The sequence below is a fragment of the Carassius gibelio genome, chromosome A7 (assembly GCF_023724105.1).
Source record: "Carassius gibelio isolate Cgi1373 ecotype wild population from Czech Republic chromosome A7, carGib1.2-hapl.c, whole genome shotgun sequence".
Taxonomy (NCBI): domain Eukaryota; kingdom Metazoa; phylum Chordata; class Actinopteri; order Cypriniformes; family Cyprinidae; genus Carassius; species Carassius gibelio.
Genome location: NC_068377.1, coordinates 28,148,149 through 28,167,669, shown reverse-complemented (window position 1 = coordinate 28,167,669; position 19,521 = coordinate 28,148,149). Strand labels below are relative to the sequence as shown.

At 37.9% G+C, this 19,521-nt stretch overlaps 1 protein-coding gene across 1 annotated transcript in view; it reads left to right on the top strand.

Moving 5' to 3' along the window:
- The window catches only part of LOC128017046 (exostosin-2), a 34,332-nt gene extending 17,555 nt beyond the window's left edge, over positions 1–16,777 (top strand). Inside the window, exons 10-15 of the mRNA XM_052602121.1 lie at positions 5,223–5,412; positions 9,070–9,236; positions 11,316–11,459; positions 11,801–11,929; positions 14,944–15,026; positions 15,812–16,777. Coding sequence (XP_052458081.1) covers positions 5,223–5,412; positions 9,070–9,236; positions 11,316–11,459; positions 11,801–11,929; positions 14,944–15,026; positions 15,812–15,950 — 852 coding nt within the window. The 3' untranslated portion in view covers positions 15,951–16,777. The remainder of the gene's footprint in view (positions 1–5,222; positions 5,413–9,069; positions 9,237–11,315; positions 11,460–11,800; positions 11,930–14,943; positions 15,027–15,811) is intronic.
- Positions 16,778–19,521: the final 2,744 nt, after the last annotated feature.

Sequence of the window (19,521 nt, the reverse complement as noted above, 5' to 3'; positions counted from 1 at the left end):
AGTAAAAACACGCTGAGCAGAATTGGAGCTTTACGTAAATCGAGTGCATTTCTTCTTCTTCTTCCCTATGTCCACCGGGACATAATTGAAAGCACATTTCTCCGGCTCTGCCTTAGGAGACATCGTTAGGACAGGCAGCTTTTTGTGCTTGACTTCTGAGCGAATTCACATTCATCCTCTGCTTACCAAACAAATGCTTTATGTTCCATCATACATTTATTATCTGTGAATAATTCTTTACATCACTCAGTTTTGGGATTTTTTAAATGCTGAAATAACTTGAAAGGTTAATAGAGCTGTAGAAGATAAGCTACTACTTCAGATGTGTAATTTGTAAAGTGTATGCACCTTGTGTTTTCAAGTGATGTATACTAGGGTTGCCGTGGTGAGGAATGCCGGAAATTTCCCACCGGTTAATCGCCGTGTGACGACACGGGTAATACCGGTATCACCATGGGGGGAGGGGTGTCCTCTCTTCCTTGTTTTTAAATCGCTTATAAATGCGTGCGCATTAAACATTCACTTTCGAATTAGTGGCATTTGGCAATCCGGTGTCAATTGCTTGAATGGACAAAAAAAAAAACTTAAATGTGATGTACGAATAAAAATACCAACATATATATAACAAAAAATATCTGAAATCGGCAAACTGTGGACCCAAACAAATAAGAACCATAGAATGACCTACTGCTTAGTCAATATTAGAAAGTTTTTTAAATGAATAAGAAAATAAAATGGGCCTAAATAAATTACACAAAGTTTAAATAAGATAAAACCATATAAATAAGAAACGAATATAAAATAAAAACTTAAGCTTACTAAATAAAAACACCATAAATTTGCATTTATTAACAGTTCCTCCAGAGTTTTTTTGTTTTGTTTTTTGTTTTGGGCTGCGGCTCGACGTGGGGTTCCTCATTTTGTTCTCCCTCTTCTCTCACGGGGTTCCTACCGAGAATTACCATTTCTTTGTCTCTTTTTAACATTCGGGTCGTAGTCGCCCCGGTAGTGTGGGTCCAGGAATATTGTCTTGCTCATAAGCTGCTGGCTTGCTTCTGGCAGAGCTTCATATTTCTTGTCTAAAGGTGGTCACAAACCGCATGAGAAGCGATACGCCGTGTCTAGTACATCTCGAGGTCGCGCACACCGGATGCGCAAATTCTATATGCACAAGCTCAATTTCCAGCTAATTTAATATAAAACTATGCAGATGGCGCGGCAGGAATTTAAACGGCATCCTGAGTCATAGCTGGGCAGCGTGGACAGATGCCGAATGTCGCCGCTGGTGTTCATACACTCATAGAAAACAATGTGTTTGAATTTTAAAGACGTGGTGCTGCGCTTCTCGTCCGGTGTGCAACCCCCTTAAAATAGACATGATGCCGGCTTTCAGGTTGGCTGTCAGTTGTCTGTCTTCATCCAATGTGGCCAATGTGGCGGCTTCAATGAGACGCAGCACAGGGAGAAGAGATGACGCAGTTATGCTGTGACGTGACTCTCTTGGCACGAAGCATTGTAGCTGCGTTCAGTTTTAATTATAGTGTATGCTTTCTGTTAAACAAAATTATTTATGATTATTATTTTTACTTCAAATAAATATTTTAAGAAAAAACAAATACATAAAAAAAAATCAAAACGACGGTGGAGATGGTGTCACGGTGGGAAAGTGATGTAACCAGTGTTGCAGCTTAAAACCGGTTACACAGTCAACACTGTCTATCGTGGCAAGACTAATGTATACATTTCTAATCCAATTTCTCTCTGGCATCAGAAAGAAGGCGGCAGGCACTGTTCATCTGTTTGAAGGACAAACTAAAGCAACGTGACCAGTGCCTGTTCCCAACAGTTGAAATCTGCAGGAAGCCGCTGCCACTTAGAATGCAGCTCTTATTTTAGCCCAGTCTCTGTGATGTTAGCAATCGCTGCCCATCAGCTTCAATGAGAATCTGGAGGTAAATGTTCTGCACACTGAGTCTTTGCAATTGAACAGGCGTCCATGCTTTCATCTGGGTTCCATTTTCGACTAATCCCAAAGCTGTACTAGTGTGATCCCAGCTGCAAGACTTGCCAAGCCCCCTCGGCCCACATGAAACGGCCTGCAATCCCTCACAATCACTCGAGCCGCCTGTAACCTCTTCTTTTCACATGTGACAAAAGAATACTGTTGCCCAATAACAAGCTCTTCCTGAGTAATTGTTTCTAACCCGCACACTTTCACATCCGGGATGATAATAACGGCCTTGGTTTTAGGTGGTGAAGTTTGTCTCTGCATAATGCATTTCAAAGTATAGATGAAGAGATTTAAATGGGACTTCTTGGCACCATATTTCAGACCTTGGAGAGTCTGGTTGGATTTGGTTTGTGCAAATCTGCCTTCAAAGAAACAAGCCAAAAGTTGAGAACCTGGTCATTTGCGGCTTGTTCTAAATAGCAGGTGAAAACTGACTAACCGCAAGCATATATTCGGAATAAAAAATTAGTCTTGTTGTCCTGCCTATTTACTTTAACAAATCACAAAGGCTCGACATTCACTGAATCCTGCCCAAAATTAGATCAGAGCATTCAGACTGAGCTTATACACCCCACACCCCTGTGTTCTTATTGATTCATCTTACCACTTACAGGTCACAAGTGGTACATTAATTAATTTCCCCTCTGCTTTTGGTGTCAGGCACCTCAAAGAAATTTCCATTGGCATATAAAGTTTTTTATTAGCAGGATGGTTGACTGATGTTGTATGAAGGATGGCTGTGTCCATGGTGACAGACCGTGGTGAACTCTGCGAGAGAGCTGATTAACCACCGCTCTCTATTTGCGGGCACCTTCAGCAGCTGCTGGATAGGAGGGTGTAATGAGCCCACAGCCTTGCTGTAGGCTATCAGCGCTATAGCATCTCTGCTTGCGGCTCTCATTTCGTGAGGCCTTTTTAGTTTTTTTTTATCAAACACACACCTTAAAGGTGTTATTAGTACAGTTATGAGGAAAATTGAAGGTGAGAATTTTATGTAGACAAAGTGAAAGATTTGATGTTTTCTCTCCTTTTTTTTTGAGAGAAATGAAAATGTCATTGGCTTTGGCTACAGAGTTTAGGATCTGTACACCAGATGCAAATTATCTTTCACTCTTAATCTCTTCAGACAAGGTCCTTATTTGTCATTCAGCATTGGTGAGTTTTTTTTGAAAGCTTGAATTAGTCTTTAACTTAAAGTTGAAGCACTCTTTTTCATTAGAATTGCACCAAGCTGTTTGCTATTTGTTGCTTCGCTTTGTATCTCTTCTCTACTGACAAAATAGAAGAGACCATGAACGGTAAAGAAAGTCTGTGTACTCCGTCTGCGTTCAGTCTTCATCCTTCAGGCCAATAAACAGCAGTCTTCATGACCGCATCAGAGGCCCTTTAAGCACTCGCAGTATTTACTTTACAGCGTCACTTGATCTGGGCTCCGGTCTGTGCATCTTTGGGAGTTTACAGGCTGTTTTAAAGCGGGCCAGGAAGATGAGCCAAGCCCCACACTGGCAGGAGACAGCCACTGACGCCGATAGCGTCCCAGCACCCCTGCTTCACCCCAGTCCTGCCAGGACTCATCTGCACCCCTGCTGCAGCAGAGTTCATTGGAGTGCAATCATAAAATTGCACTCTCGACAAAACAGCTTGGGATAAACAGCAACAAAAGAGATCCAAATTAGATCGGAATAGTGCTTATTAATAGGTGTATCACTTTACATTAAAACTTGAGCTTGCTTTGATGCTGGTCTAATGGATTAACAGGCTCAGTAAGCTGGTTTTATAAGTACCAGAACTGTGGAGGGATCATTCAAAATAATGTTGAAATAATATAAAATACGAATATGAGCCAATATATAGTTATATACCCAAGAGAAAGAGTTTCGATCTAATATTTAACTATTTTGCAGTTCCAATTTTGAGTATGTCCAGAAATGATTCTGAATATTATGAAGTGAATATAAGATGGGTCTGAGAAATATTGTGTAATCGAGATCTCTGTTTTGGGGCTGTGTGGATGGAGATCTTCAGTAATAGACAGAAAACTGATGTTGACTGTCTCTTGATGAGATTAAACATACTGAGTTGGTGTTAACTAGACCTAATGGTAATAACAATTACTGTTCTATAAATGCTTGACACTGGAATTCAAGTTCTCAGTTTCTATACGTATTTTGTAGTAATGGAAATATTAAGAGCTGTTGTTGTTTTGACCAAGCTTCAGTGAATACCATATGTTTGCATTTTATTTCAAGAAGAACACCAGGAAGTTTAACATTCTAATCAAATTCAGATACAGAACAGTTAACAGGAAAAGGATGGACGGATGCCATGGAATGACAAAGAGCCTGAAGCAAGGAAGTATTTTATTTAGCTCTTAATATCTGACCACAGTGCATTGGGTCTTCATGTTGTCATCTTCTGCTGTCTGCCAGATTTCACTAAGGTCAGCTAAGGAAAACATTCTTTCTTAATCCATTCCCTTTAGAAATTTAGACTACTGCAAGGAATGTAGCACCTATACACACAAAGCCTTCAGCAGATTATGCTGCGATAGAAGTTTTACAGGACTGTCACGATAGAGATGCTTTATTGGGTAAGTTCAGCTGATAGCAGTTCTCTAGGCTATAGAGAGTGAGATCTTGGCTTCTGACTTATTGACCTAAAACCTCTCCTTCAGACAAAAAATAAAAATAAAATTAGGAGAAGTTTTAGGTGAATGTTTAACAACCAACAAAGTTTAGAGCAGAGTTAAGAAACAGCTGCCATGACCTTTCAATCTGCTAAACATTCATCTATAACTTCTCCTTCAGACCTCAAAAAATGATATATATAATTTTATTTTTATTTTTTGAGGTCTGAAGGAGAAGTTTTAGGTGAATGTTTAGCGCAGTGAAAGGTCGTGGCAGCTGTTTCTTAACTCTGCTCTAAACTTTGTTGGTTGTGTTCTTGACATTCCATGCCACTTTTAATCACCTACCCTCCACTGCTGGTTATTCACATTCTTAGTAATCTTTCAAGTTTATAGTCCATGCGTGTTTCCAAATAAAGCCATGTTTTGTCCTAGGTTGCTGATTGTCTTTACTGCACTTCAAGTCATTAAATAGGTCATGGAAAGTACTTGCATTTGTTGTAAAGGTAAGAAAACAGGTACACTGAATTTGAGTTTCCCACTGAATCATTTTTTTTTGTTGTTGTTGTTTTTTTATCTTAACAGAAATGGTCAAGTGTGAACAGTCCACTTTTCCTTCCTCTCATACCGCCGCGTTCACCTGGGTTCACGGCTGTGGTCTTGACCTATGATCGAATCGAAAGTCTCTTTAGGGTCATCACCGAGATCTCCAAGGTGCCCAGCTTGGCCAAATTACTGGTGGTGTGGAACAACCAGAACAAAAGCCCCCCTGAAGGTTAGTGTCACATTGTTGTAGGGTTGCATTGTATATTTGTACCATATGTAATTTTAAATGCTGTATTTTTGTGTTTTCTTGGTTTTTGCCATACTTGTTCAGAATAGAAATATATAAAAAGAATAATAAAAATAATAATTTAGCTTGACTAAATGTATTTTATTTGTTAAGCAAGTTGTTGAATTTCATAAGAGATTGACTAAATCTACAGTATTGTTCAAAATAATAGCAGTACAATGTGACTAACCAGAATAATCAAGGTTTTTCGTATATTTTTTTATTGCTACGTGGCAAACAAGTTACCAGTAGGTTCAGTAGATTCTCAGAAAACAAATGAGACCCAGCATTCATGATATGCACGCTCTTAAGGCTGTGCAATTGGGCAATTAGTTGAATTAGTTGAAAGGGGTGTGTTCAAAAAAATAGCAGTGTGGCATTCAATCACTGAGGTCATCAATTTTGTGAAGAAACAGGTGTGAATCAGGTGGCCCCTATTTAAGGATGAAGCCAACACTTGTTGAACATGCATTAGAAAGCTGAGGAAAATGGGTCGTTCAAGACATTGTTCAGAAGAACAGCGTACTTTGATTAAAAAGTTGATTAGAGAGGGGAAAACCTATAAAGAGGTGCAAAAAATGATAGGCTGTTCAGCTAAAATGATCTCCAATGCCTTAAAATGGAGAGCAAAACCAGAGAGACGTGGAAGAAAACGGAAGACAACCATCAAAATGGATAGAAGAATAACCAGAATGGCAAAGGCTCAGCCAATGATCACCTCCAGGATGATCAAAGACAGTCTGGAGTTACCTGTAAGTACTGTGACAGTTAGAAGACGTCTGTGTGAAGCTAATCTATTTTCAAGAATCCCCCGCAAAGTCCCTCTGTTAAAAAAAAGGCATGTGCAGAAGAGGTTACAATTTGCCAAAGAACACATCAACTGGCCTAAAGAGAAATGGAGGAACATTTTGTGGACTGATGAGAGTAAAATTGTTCTTTTTGGGTCCAAGGGCCACAGGCAGTTTGTGAGACGACCCCCAAACTCTGAATTCAAGCCACAGTACACAGTGAAGACAGTGAAGCATGGAGGTGCAAGCATCATGATATGGGCATGTTTCTCCTACTATGGTGTTGGGCCTATTTATCGCATACCAGGGATCATGGATCAGTTTGCATATGTTAAAATACTTGAAGAGGTCATGTTGCCCTATGCTGAAGAGGACATGCCCTTGAAATGGTTGTTTCAACAAGACAATGACCCAAAACACACTAGTAAACGGGCAAAGTCTTGGTTCCAAACCAACAAAATTAATGTTATGGAGTGGCCAGCCCAATCTCCAGACCTTAATCCAATTGAGAACTTGTGGGGTGATATCAAAAATGCTGTTTCTGAAGCAAAACCAAGAAATGTGAATGAATTGTGGAATGTTGTTAAAGAATCATGGAGTGGAATAACAGCTGAGAGGTGCCACAAGTTGGTTGACTCCATGCCACACAGATGTCAAGCAGTTTTAAAAAACTGTGGTCATACAACTAAATATTAGTTTAGTGATTCACAGGATTGCTAAATCCCAGAAAAAAAAAATGTTTGTACAAAATAGTTTTGAGTTTGTACAGTCAAAGGTAGACACTGCTATTTTTTTGAACACACCCCTTTCAACTAATTGCCCAATTGCACAGCCTTAAGAGCGTGCATATCATGAATGCTGGGTCTTGTTTGTTTTCTGACAATCTACTGAACCTACTGGTAACTTGTTTGCCACGTAGCAATAAAAAATATACTAAAAACCTTGATTATTCTGGTTAGTCACATTGTACTGCTATTATTTTGAACAATACTGTACACTGTTGTTCTGACTGCTTCAGTTATTATGGAATGAAAATGTGACACTCGTATGAAATGCAGTTGTGTGGCTTTCACAAAAGACATGAAACCCCTGATATGGAACAGATGAATGATAAGCCAGTGAATAGCCAAATTGTGTTCCTCTTGAAGTTGGAGAATTGAAAGCATGGTATGCTTTGGGCTGTGGCCAAACCTCTCTGGTTTATCTTCAGATACAGAGTGTTTGGTAGCACTGTCCCTGACATGTAGATGAACATAAGTAGATGGCAGAAATGTTGCTTTTCTCATTGACTGACTAAGATCTGTTGATATGGGTCCTATTACTCCTGACTAGACGAATTAAGTGTATTTTAATTCATTGTGATATATGGCCTGTTTTAACCAGACGTCCACCCTTAAATTTTATTGTCAAACCAAAAGGATAGTTTCCATAACGGTCTCCCTTTCCTATGGCTGTTGTCAAAATTATGGCCCATTAGACCTGTCAGAATAAGCTGATATTAGTAGTAATTTATTGTGGCTCTGCCTCTAATGATACTAGACGATTAGGTATTCGTCTGTTTATGAAGTCTCTTGGAAATTTGGTAAGAGGACTGGGGCATTAAATATATCCTCTCCATAGATTTGTGTAATGCCATTATGAAGGGAAATACTTTGAAGTAGACGTTTGATTCGCTGTTGCCTTTGATTAGAGGCATCAGTGAAGCCAGGCTCAAGCTTTGTGACCCATTAGAATTAATAAGGTCTGTTCACGGGTCAACCAGGGGCTCAGGCCCTGATGAGGATGGATTTCCTCCATACCCTTTTCCATTGCTGGTAATGTTTGTTTATTTCAAACAGCTTAAGCTGCCCAAGACTCGACTGTTTGTCATTTTAATGAGGCGCTGGCGACTTCTGACAATAGGACTGCATTTAGAGAATTTCTCAATGGGCTGAATACTTGGATGGAAGGAGAGCTTTTCTATGGTGGTGTCACAGGGGATATAATTTGGTAAAGCTCTTTTAAAATGGTTGTACATAAAGTACAGCCCAAGGGAAAAAATCAGTACAGGGCAAGGAAGTGATTACAGGCCATTAAAATCTTTCATTAAATGTTATTTGACGCTTGTTCTTATGGTGCAGATTTATTATGTGTTAATGTCTAAGCTTGTGCATTGTGCAGCTCTGGATTTACCAGTTCGTTTTAGTTGTTAAAATGTTGCTTGTCTTGGTAGTCCATCTTGTCTGTGTTTTTTGTTACTTGTCTGTGTCTTTGTTGAATCCTCCGTGCCAGGCTTGGATGTGGTGACAGTATCCGTTTACTTGCATGTGAAAATCTGGCCCTTCTTTCATCCTTTGTCTGAGGCCAGGGAGGTTTTCCGGCAGTCTTTTTTTTTTTTTTCTTTTTCTTTTTCTTTTTTTCTTTTATAGTTTGTTGTGTGATCTTGTGGAGTAAACTATAGGCTGAATTGCATTGACCTAACGGAGATGGGCCTCATTACAGATCTATTAAGATTTCCATGGTCTATACCCCGACTTCAGTAGACTTTCTCTCGTCAGTTTTATTAGGTGACACTGTGTGTGTCATCTGTCTTCTGCGTGCTCTGAACTCCTCCCAAGCTCTTACACAACTGAAAATAAAGAGCGTTGTCTCTTCTGCCCTGAGAAGAATGTAAAAGTGTGGTTAGATTCATATGTGTTTTTACTCAGTGATGTGTTTAGATTTATCCACCCACATTCTCTTTTCCATAGTTACTGCCATCTCTCATAGTTTTTCATCTTGAATCTGACAGTGTATTATTATTAGCTCACTGTTTTCTTTCTCTCTGTAACAGAGTCACTTTGGCCCAAAGTCACAGTACCTCTTAAAGTGGTCCGCACCAAAGAAAACAAGCTCAGCAATCGCTTCTTCCCATTTGATGAGATCGAAACAGAAGCTGTCCTGGCCATTGATGATGACATCATCATGTTGACCTCAGATGAGCTGCAGTTTGGATATGAGGTAGTAAAAGCTATTTGTGTACTACTAGTACTATGTACTACAACAAAGTAGGTTTACTATACAGGTCTATCTAAAAAAAAAATTGAATATCATGGAAAAGTTCTTTATTTTTTGTCATTTAGTTGGAAAAAAAGCTAACTTTTTTATACTATAGATTCATTGCACACAAATTGAAATATTTCAAGAGTTTTTTGTTTTAATTCTGATGGTTATGACTTACAGCTTAGGAAAATTAAAAATTCAGTGTCTCAAAAAAAATATTTTAGAATATCAAAAAAAGATTTACAGAACAGAAATGTTCAAGATCTCCATAGCAGGTTTAATTATGCACTCAATACATGGTTGGAGCTCCTTTTGAACGAATTAGTGCTTCAATGCAGTGTGGCACTGAGATCAGCCTGTGGCATTGCTGAGGCTTTAATGAAGCCCAGGTTGCTTTGATAGCTGCCTTCAGCTCCTCTGTATTGTTTGTCAGATGTTACTTATCTTCCTCTTCACAATATCCCATAGATTCACTGTGAGGTTCAGTTCAGGTGAGTTGGCTGGCCAATCAAGCAATACCAGGGTCAGCAAACCACTTGGAAGTGGTTTTGGCACTGTGGGCAGTGACATCAGCATCTCCATAAAGCTTGTCAGAAGATGGAAGCTTAAAGTACTCCAAAATCTCCTGGTAGATAGCTGCATTGACTTTGGACTTGATAAAACACAATGGAGCAACACCAGCAGACATCACAGCACCCCGAATCATCACTGACTTCAGAAAACTTCACACTGGACTTTGGATTCTGTGCCTCTCCAGTCTGCGTCTAGACTCCAGACCTTGATTTCCTAATGAAATGCTAAATTTACTTTAATCTTAAAATAGTACTTTAGACCACTGAGAAACAATCCAGTTCTTTTTCTCCTTACCCCAGGTGAAATGCTTCTGACGTTTTTTCTGGTTCAGGAGTGGCTTGGTTCTAGGAATGTGACAGCTGTAGCCCTTTTCCTGAAGATGTCTGAGTGTGGTGATTAATGCGCTGACTCCGGCTTCAGTCCACTCATTGTGAAGCTCTTCAAGTTCTTGAATCTGTTTTTCCTGACAATCTTTCCCAAGGCTGTGGTCATCCCTGTTGCTTGTGCATCTTTTCCTACCACACTTTTTCCTTCCAGTCAACTTTCTATGAATATATTTTGATACAGCACTCTGTGAACAGTAAGCCCTTTCAGCAATGACCTTCTGTGGCTTACCCTCCTTGTGGAGGGTCTTTCCCATAATTGTGGTTACATGTTCTAAACTAGACAAAAGGTACCCAGTATCTATACTCAAAATTATTCAAACTAATCAAGTTCAAAATGGAATATTAAATTTTTTGGAGATGCTGAAATTTTTATTTTCCTAAGCTGTGTGTGTGGAAACTGTGAGTAGTTGCCTAAATACACAGTATTTCCAGGGGTTGTATCTGGATCAGCCAGGGATTAATTGTCTTCTCCACATGCACAGTGATGATAGAGCAGAACTGTGATCCCAATACCTCTTTGGGTCACTCCTACTTAAAGTTGAGCTTACATGCATTGCAGGATTTTTGAGCTACCCTCTGTTGCATAAATCTGTGCTCGGCATCTCAAAGCATTCCTAACAGTTGAAGTCTCTCTTTTTATAATTTACTTTCTCTTTTTATATATATGAAGGATGACAGGACAAGCAATGCTGTCCATGGCTACAGGCTTGCCTTCAACTCACCTGCAGGCATTTATGCACTATTGAGAGAATGAAGCGTAATTTATGGATAATTGTATGAAATGGAAGACAGCTTTAGACATGGCTGCCTGGCTAAAACACTAGCTGGTTTTGCCACAGGGGAATAACTTTCAAGAATTTCAATATCATATCATGTATGTCTGCCTGTCTTTTTTGGGATTAACAAACATTTAGACCTAAACTTCATTGATTTAACCCTAGATATTCAATGTTTAGCATCCTTTGAAGCAAGCATTATCTAAAACGACTCTAATTGTTGAACAATTGACTAATCCTTTACAGGATTTTGTGATGTGTTTATATAATGTCTCATATGTGTTCTTTGTGTCTGTGTTTAGGTATGGCGTGAGTTTCCAGATAGGCTGGTTGGATATCCCGGACGGCTCCACTTATGGGACCACGAAATGGGCAAATGGAAATATGAATCTGAGTGGACCAATGAAGTGTCAATGGTCTTAACTGGAGCTGCGTTCTATCATAAGGTACGGCACAAATCATAGACTCTGCTATCATCTTGTCAATGTCTCTGTCCTCCCTTTATCTCCTTTAGAAATCAAGTCGTCATTTGTAATTCAGTACCCTCAATTAAATTAAAATTAAATTTATCCCTTTTATCCAAAGCGACTTACAGTGCATTCAGGATATCAATTTTTACCTATCATGTGTTCCCGGGGAATCGAACCCCCAAGTTTGCGCTTGATAGTGCAATGCTCTACCAATTGAGCTACAGGAACACTATTAAGGTCATTCTTTTCAGCAAAATGTTTTTGTGTTTCTCACGTTGCCAAAAATGTTTTGACATCAGTTTATTTTTTCTTTTCAGTACTTCAACTATCTCTACACATATAAAATGCCTGGAGACATTAAGAACTGGGTGGATGCTCATATGAACTGTGAGGATATTGCCATGAATTTCCTTGTGGCCAACATCACTGGCAAAGCCCCAATAAAGGTAACATAACCTCAGAGTAAAATATGGTCAGTTGTGTTCTGATGGTGCCTGTTTGTTTTGTTTCTGCAACTCAATCAAATAGGCCATATCATGGAAAACGAAGTTGTTCTTGCTTTTTTGAAATAAGAGTACACAAAGCTCCTTCTTTAGTCCACCCAAATCACTAATGGAAACTAATATCAAAAGCCAAAATCTTCATGGTATTGATACTGAATTTTCTACATATACTACCATTCAAAAGTTTGGGGTTGATAGGATTTTCTTTTGTTTTTGTAAGAAGTCTCTCAAGCTCGTCAGGCTGCATTTATTTGATAAAAAAAATATACAGTTAAAAAAGTAATAAATTGAAATATTATTACAATTTACAACAACTATTTTAGTTGAATTAAAACTCCAGTATTCAGCGTCACACGATTCTTCAGAAATCATTCTAATATGCTTTTTTAATGTTTAAGAAACATTTCCTATTATTATTATCAATGTTGCAAACAGCAGCAACATTAATGTTGAGCTGCTTAATATTTTTATGGAAACTGTGATAAATTTTTTCTGAATCTTTGAAGAATTTCAGGTTCAGCAGCATTCATTTGAAATAGAACTCTTGTTTTAATATTATCAATGTCTTGAATTTTTAGTTATAGCAATTTAATGTGTCTTTGCTGAATAAAAGTATTAATTTCTTTCAAAAATAAATTTTACTGATCCCGGTAACCAAGTCCCATCATATTTATTTAAGAATGCAAGCTTACAACTATTGTGAAATGTATTACTTTCCCCATAGCACTTAGGATTCAACAACAGTCTAGTCATGATATATATATATATATCCCTTAAAGGGGAGGTCTAATACTATTTCATGCATTTTGACTTATTTATACTTTTAAACAGTTGGATTCTCATGCTAAACATGGCCAAAGTTTCAAAAACGAGTTGGACGTATTAATGAGTATTTCTGTGCCAAATACACTCCCTCAGGGTTTGTATAAGTTTCATTTTTTTTTTTTTTTTTTTTTTTTTGAGTATTGCCCTGTATGATGTCATAAAAAGATGGAATTCCTTTCATGGGCAATTCTCCTGGAAGAGCGTGCGCACAGCAAACAAAGCGAGAGCCAGAGCGTGCACATCATCATGCTTCATTGGGGTTACAAAAGTTGTTGAAAGCACTGCACAGTACTTGCTTGAAAAGCATTTAACTTTTTGTTTTTGACCACAAAATCAACAATATCATTACAGAAGTGAGTTTTTGGTTGTGAGAGAAAGATAACCTTGTTCAGCTTCCCAAAGAACCCAGTGTTAAGGGAACAGTGGGTGCACTTTGTTTTTCTGGGGCAGCAGTGGAGTTGTGCAAGTGTGTTTTTGTTTCTGTTTTACTTATTTCAATGTCACAGCTTGCAGACAATCTCTACGCAAAAGCTTTGCATGCTCTCGACTCTTTAGCTTCGCCCACAGCACGTCTCCAGGAGCAGGACTGTTTTTATAGAGAATCGTGAAGCTGCATCTGTCTTTTATAAATCTAATAAAACTAAAGACTCTTTGGAGATATGAAGGATGCAATACTACTCTATAGGTACTTAAGGTTAACATGAGATTGGCAGAAACTGTGTGTGTTATGTCTACTGTAAAAATCAATGTGGGCGTTCCCTAAAACAATGCGGGCATTCTGGCAGTGTTCCCTGGAGCTCTGTCTCTGATCAGCTTTAACCTTTTTCCTCCAGCCTCTACAGTTTGTAGTCTACAGTGTGCTGTTCGGCCTATAAAGTCCTGGCCTTAACCTGTTATCTGGATGTCACTGTCTGCCTCTTTCCTGCACTCTCTGTTTTTCTAAGCTCACTGGGGCAAATTCATCCTGCAGTCAGTTACACTGTGAACCTTCTCCCCTCTCTCCTCCACATCCCCACTTCACCCACACCTCCCAGTGCTCCAATCCCGTGCCCCGCTGTGGAGAGTGTCAGTCAAGTGTGTGTGCTGTTGAAGGATGGATGGGGCAGAGGGGTCGTACATCATTCGTCTAATGAGCATGGCAGATACGGTCGTTTAGTTAGGCCACGGGCACGGATGGCTGACTTATATGACCTGTCATCAAGTCATGTCCACCCACTCAACTCCCAAACACACACACTTCACAGAGGCCCATCATTACAGCCCCAGCTCATTAAACATCTGATAAATGCTTTCAGATTTTTTTTTTTTTTTTTTTATATAAGGAGTGTGTCATGATTTCTCAGCATTAAATTGGGAACTAAAGGCAAATGTCGGTCAGAATTTTTTGTTTGTTTTTGTGACCCTTTTGAGTTTTAGGCACTGAATTAAACATGAAAGTCTGCTTTTTAATGATCTCTCTAATGATATAAAAGTCCTAAAAGTTTGCTTCTGTAAATATAAAAAAAAATGTTTTGACGGATTTATATATATATTAAGACATCATTAACAAATAAAAATATAATATATTTGTTATGGAGTCTATATATTTAACAGTATATTTGCAGTTTTGGTTGAATACCTTTCAAAAGTTACTGAAAAGTTTATCCTCATGTATATTTAAATATACTTCATCATTATTATTGTTATTAATATTCATGTAATTTATAGTAAAATTGCAAAAAAGAAAAAAAAATCCCAAAAATGCATGTACAGTAACTTAACTCCAGTCCTCCTTTGGTACCCAACTCCCATAAAGTTATACATTAAACCATATTTTAACCATATTAAAAACTCTGAGTTGAATCAGGTGTTTTAATTAATGAGACATCTAAAACATTCTGGTAGGTGGGTCACCAGGACTATAGTTGAGAAGACCAAAAATGTATTAGGACAAACTTTGAGGGACTTTTTTTGTAAGATGGAGACACACACACACACACACACACACACAAACACACACAAAAAGCACTACATCAATTTCACTAAAACTAACTGTAAACTGAGATTTAGTTTGAGATTGAAAACAAAAAAGTCATTGTGACTTATGAATAAACGATCAAAAACATCACATTTGTTTTTCTCTCTTTCTCTAGGTCACTCCTCGGAAGAAATTCAAGTGCCCGGAGTGCACAGCGATTGACGGGCTGTCCCTGGACCAGACACACATGGTGGAGAGGTACAGTATAAACAGGGATTCCCCTTTAGTTGGGCAGAGGAGGCTCTGGCAGCATTCTTGGCTTCTGAAACGCATTGTGGGTTTAACCAACAATTGGCTCATTGTAGCACAGTACAGGAGATACTTTCCTGTGCTTTCAGATCAAAACATTCAAATTCACTGGACCTTACGAAAAAACATTCCTTCTCAAGTAACTGTGACTTTCCTCTCTGTCAGAGGTTCACCACAAATCATTGATTCATTCTGTGTTTCAATTCAAGGATGAACCAGGCTAAGCATGCATCAGAAAGGCTTGAATTGATTTTCCTTGAAAATCACAACCGTTTCCTCATCCACTGAAGCATAATCAGTCTTGATGATTGGTTTCATACTTCCAAACTGTGTTTGAGGCATTAAAGCAGTCGAAGCAGCCTGCGAGAGAGTGTTTGACCTTGAAGTGAATACGGAGTTAGTAGCAGCCAATCAGGGACTCCGTTGACTGCTGAACTTTTCCAGGGGTCACACTTGTTTAGATTGATGAAGGGGATTCTGCCTCTGGTTATGCTTCTCTCTCGATACATTTCCTGTCATAAGTGCAGGGTCCCGGGAATGCCAGGGATTTTGAAAACGTTGTGCATGTACCTCATGATTCAGATGACTCTACAAAACACTGGTTAGGTTCTACCATGAATGTTTTTTCCTCATCATCCATTTCTGGAAGACAGATTTCCCAGCATTGGCATCAGAATTGTCCATGTTTCCTTTTTTTCCTCCAGTCTTTCAGCCTCTTTCTTTTTCCTTTCCAGATCTGAGTGCATAAACAAGTTCGCCTCTGTGTTTGGCACCATGCCTCTGAAGGTTGTCGAGCACCGTGCCGATCCTGTACTCTATAAAGACGACTTCCCTGAGAAACTCAAAAGTTTCCCCAACATTGGTAGTCTGTGACAGTACTACAACTCTTTCCCACCACTTTTATTTCACAGACGGTCTATGGACACTCCAGGATTTCTCTTTCCTGTTCTCTATCTGACCTAATGACTTTTGAGGAGTGCCATTCCATTAGTTGTTTAATGGGAAATTATGCACTGTATAACTTATTATCATGTTTTCTCTCTTGAGGACGCTTACTGAAACAGGCCGACACGTTGAGTCAGTTGATGATTTCAAGGAAAGTGAATGCATAGAGAGAATTCACAGCCCACTGGAAAACAGTGGAGGATAAATATATATTAAAGTAAAAGTACATTTATAGTTTAACTTTTTTTAATTTTAAAGATATGCATCACGCTGAACGAATTGTAGCAGAACTTAAACTGAATATCTCGGATGTTGTGTTAAGGCCATTAGTTTGTACATGAGATATTGTTTTGCACGGTCGATGTTAGTGATTTTAATATTACAGTTTGAGTTATATCAGTTTGACATTTCATTTTACATTCAGTTGCTGACTTTTTGAATGTTGCTGGAAAAAAAGTATTTTATATAAATGTTCCCTGTTTAGTCCAGCTCTTATGACTGCCTAATTAAAGCATATTTTGGGTATTGCTAGATGTTAAAAGACAATATTTGCAGAGTTATATACTGTACACCTGATTACAATGTAGTTATATGCCATGAAATTGCAAAGAACTCATTCATACTCCTAATGTTTTTCATATTTCTTTTGATGTCTCCATTTCTTTGAATCGTTTGTTTGTTTTTTACATTAAGATGTATTATTATTATTATATGTAATAAACAGAGTGTGAAAAAATAAATGCTTAATTTAGAGATGTGCATTTTGGTCATTTTGACTGTTAAAGGAGTCATATGACGTTGCTAAAATGAACATTATTTGGTGTATTTGGTGTTGTGTATTTATTTTCCAAATACTGTACATTATTGTTGCTCCTCTATGCCCTGCTTTCTGAAACACACCATTTTTTACAAAGCTCATCTTTCTGAAAAGCGAGGTGTGCTGTGATTGGCCAGCTATCCAGTGCATTACTGATTATAATGACTTATACTGTGCTTTTACACGTTGTATTGCGTATCGTGCCACATAATCATAAAACCATGTTTGCATTTGAGATCGGAGAGCCACAAACAACAAGCTCTAACTCTTACTCTACACTGCTTAAAACTCGCTTAAAACTATGTTTGACAGTCATCAGTGGCAAATCCTTTACATATGAAAACATACTTAAAACTGTGAGTCAGAACTACCAGACTGTCCTTGAAAAAGTTGGAAATGCCTCCCTTTATAGAAACAGACACTGGCATTTTAGGCTACTCTCACAGGAAATAGTCCTCCGCAAAATGCACTGCACACCTCTGAACTGTTCTGGAACAGTGTTGTAAATACAACTTAAACACTGATTTCAAGTTGTGTCCTCTTTTAAAAGGTCATAGTGGTTTTGTTTTTAACAAAGAAACACACAACGTCTCCGCAACATGGTGCTGGTGGCAACAGCGAGAATAAAAGTTACACCTTCTTTCTCTGCGTGGACATTTGGGCAATGTTATGGAAATCTTTCCACGTTGTGACGTAGAAGTGGCGGCGTGATATAATGAGACATTTTAGGAAGGAGTGGTTGACTCTTAACTTTTATAAAGAATAATATTTGGATTTGAGACTTTAGTCTTTGTAACTTTACAGATCTTTTTTATGCACCAAGAGCTTGTAATTGAAATCACAACATATGACCCCTTTAAAGTGTTTTTTTTTTTTAATGGTGGTTTCTGTATAAATGCATTTTTGACTGTTGCATTGCATTTTGTTTTTTTTTTATAGTATTTCACAATGTGAAATATTCAGAATATGAGTGTGGAATTTTTAAGACAGTGTTGTAAAGTTAAAATAGTCCCATTTTAAAAAGTGTTATAACATCTTTCTTTTGGTTTCAACAAGTTGCACTCTGACTTACTGTAGTGTAGCTTTTAAATGAATTGTCATCTTTTTTCCAACTGTCTCTGTCTGGGCCCAGAAGCAGATGTCTGAGAGCTTTGAGTGATTTAGGTTCAGAAGCCTGCACGTCTGAGATCAATTCATTTCATCTCCATGGGGAGTGAACTTGTGAAGAGAAATCTATTCCTGTTCTGACTCTTCCTGAATGAAGAAAGTGAAAATCTGGTAAGAGAATTTCAGCAACATGTTAAGTATTGGAAATGTCACTGAATGACCAATTATACACCGAGTGTCAGATTATTTGCAGCTTGTGAAGAGTGTTTTATGCAAAATTTGTCTACTTTAGAAAAATGTGTATGAGAGGGAGCATTTATCTCTTTAAGGCCTATCTGAGCTATCCTTTTCTGCATTATGAAGGCATTTGTCACCTGTTATTAACATGCATTCCATAATCCTCTAAAATCCACATTGTTTCGTGCTGCTTTTCTGGATTTATGAATCAAAATCTACATTCATGGACTGCAATTTATTAATAGAATTAATAATATATTGCACAGGGATATTTAGTTTGATTCTGTTTTTAAAGATTTTATTCATCTGGATTTAGATAAAAATTAGCACACAGAAAATGTCAAATGAAATGAAACATCCATAGTACAATACCCAGCACCTGTAATGGATCAACTTTTAAATGTACGCTTTTTAACCCATTAAAGGAAAGCCTAGTTAAAAGCACAGTCTCTAGCCAACAGGTACTTCATGTCTTTAATGTAATGTAAGATTGCTGTTACATCCAACTCAGAACAGAATGTCAAATGTCCCGGAAAATGTCTTTCTAAAAAAAACAAAAACAAAGCCTCTTAAAATTTTTTGAGAGGTTTTGATTAAACTTTAAACAAAATGTACAACTTGCTTTAGCCTGTTTTTCAGATTTGAAAAAAATGTGAGTACACATTTTATAGTGCTATTCCACTCGAGTCAGATGTTCTTGAAGCAATTGAAAAAAATAACAAAAGAAAATGTAAGTGCAATAACTTACAGTTGTAAATCACACAATATATATAGAACATGAACGAACTTTAAAGTAAATAATTATTAAAAGTGATTCAAAAGCCATACATTTAGCTTTAAGCCATCACAATTATTTTAAGTTCATTTACATATCAAAAACCCAAATATATCGCATTTTATCCCCAGACCCACAATACAACAAAATCAAGAACCCTCAGTCACACATAAAATAATATATTTCTAATTAGGATATTTTACAAAAAAAAAAAATTGTATTTTATGCTAGAAAGGAATCCAAAGAAATCCATACATGTGACCACACACAAAACAAAGCATTATATTATTCTAGCACTTGGATATGCCTGCTTCAGTAGTATCAGTTTTGGGAGATGGGACAGAGACTTAAGAATCTCTGGAGCTCATCTGCAAGGTACTGTCTGACAATTAACATTTCCTTTGGGTAATGTACAATCTGAATCATCTTGAGGACTGTTTTAAGAGTATCAGAAATAAATGTGATGAGTTGTGTTCTGTTAAGTGCAGATCATGGAAGAGTATATGTGCTGATATTACATGATAACTAATGATAGTGTTGACCTGAGCTTCATCGACTCCCAT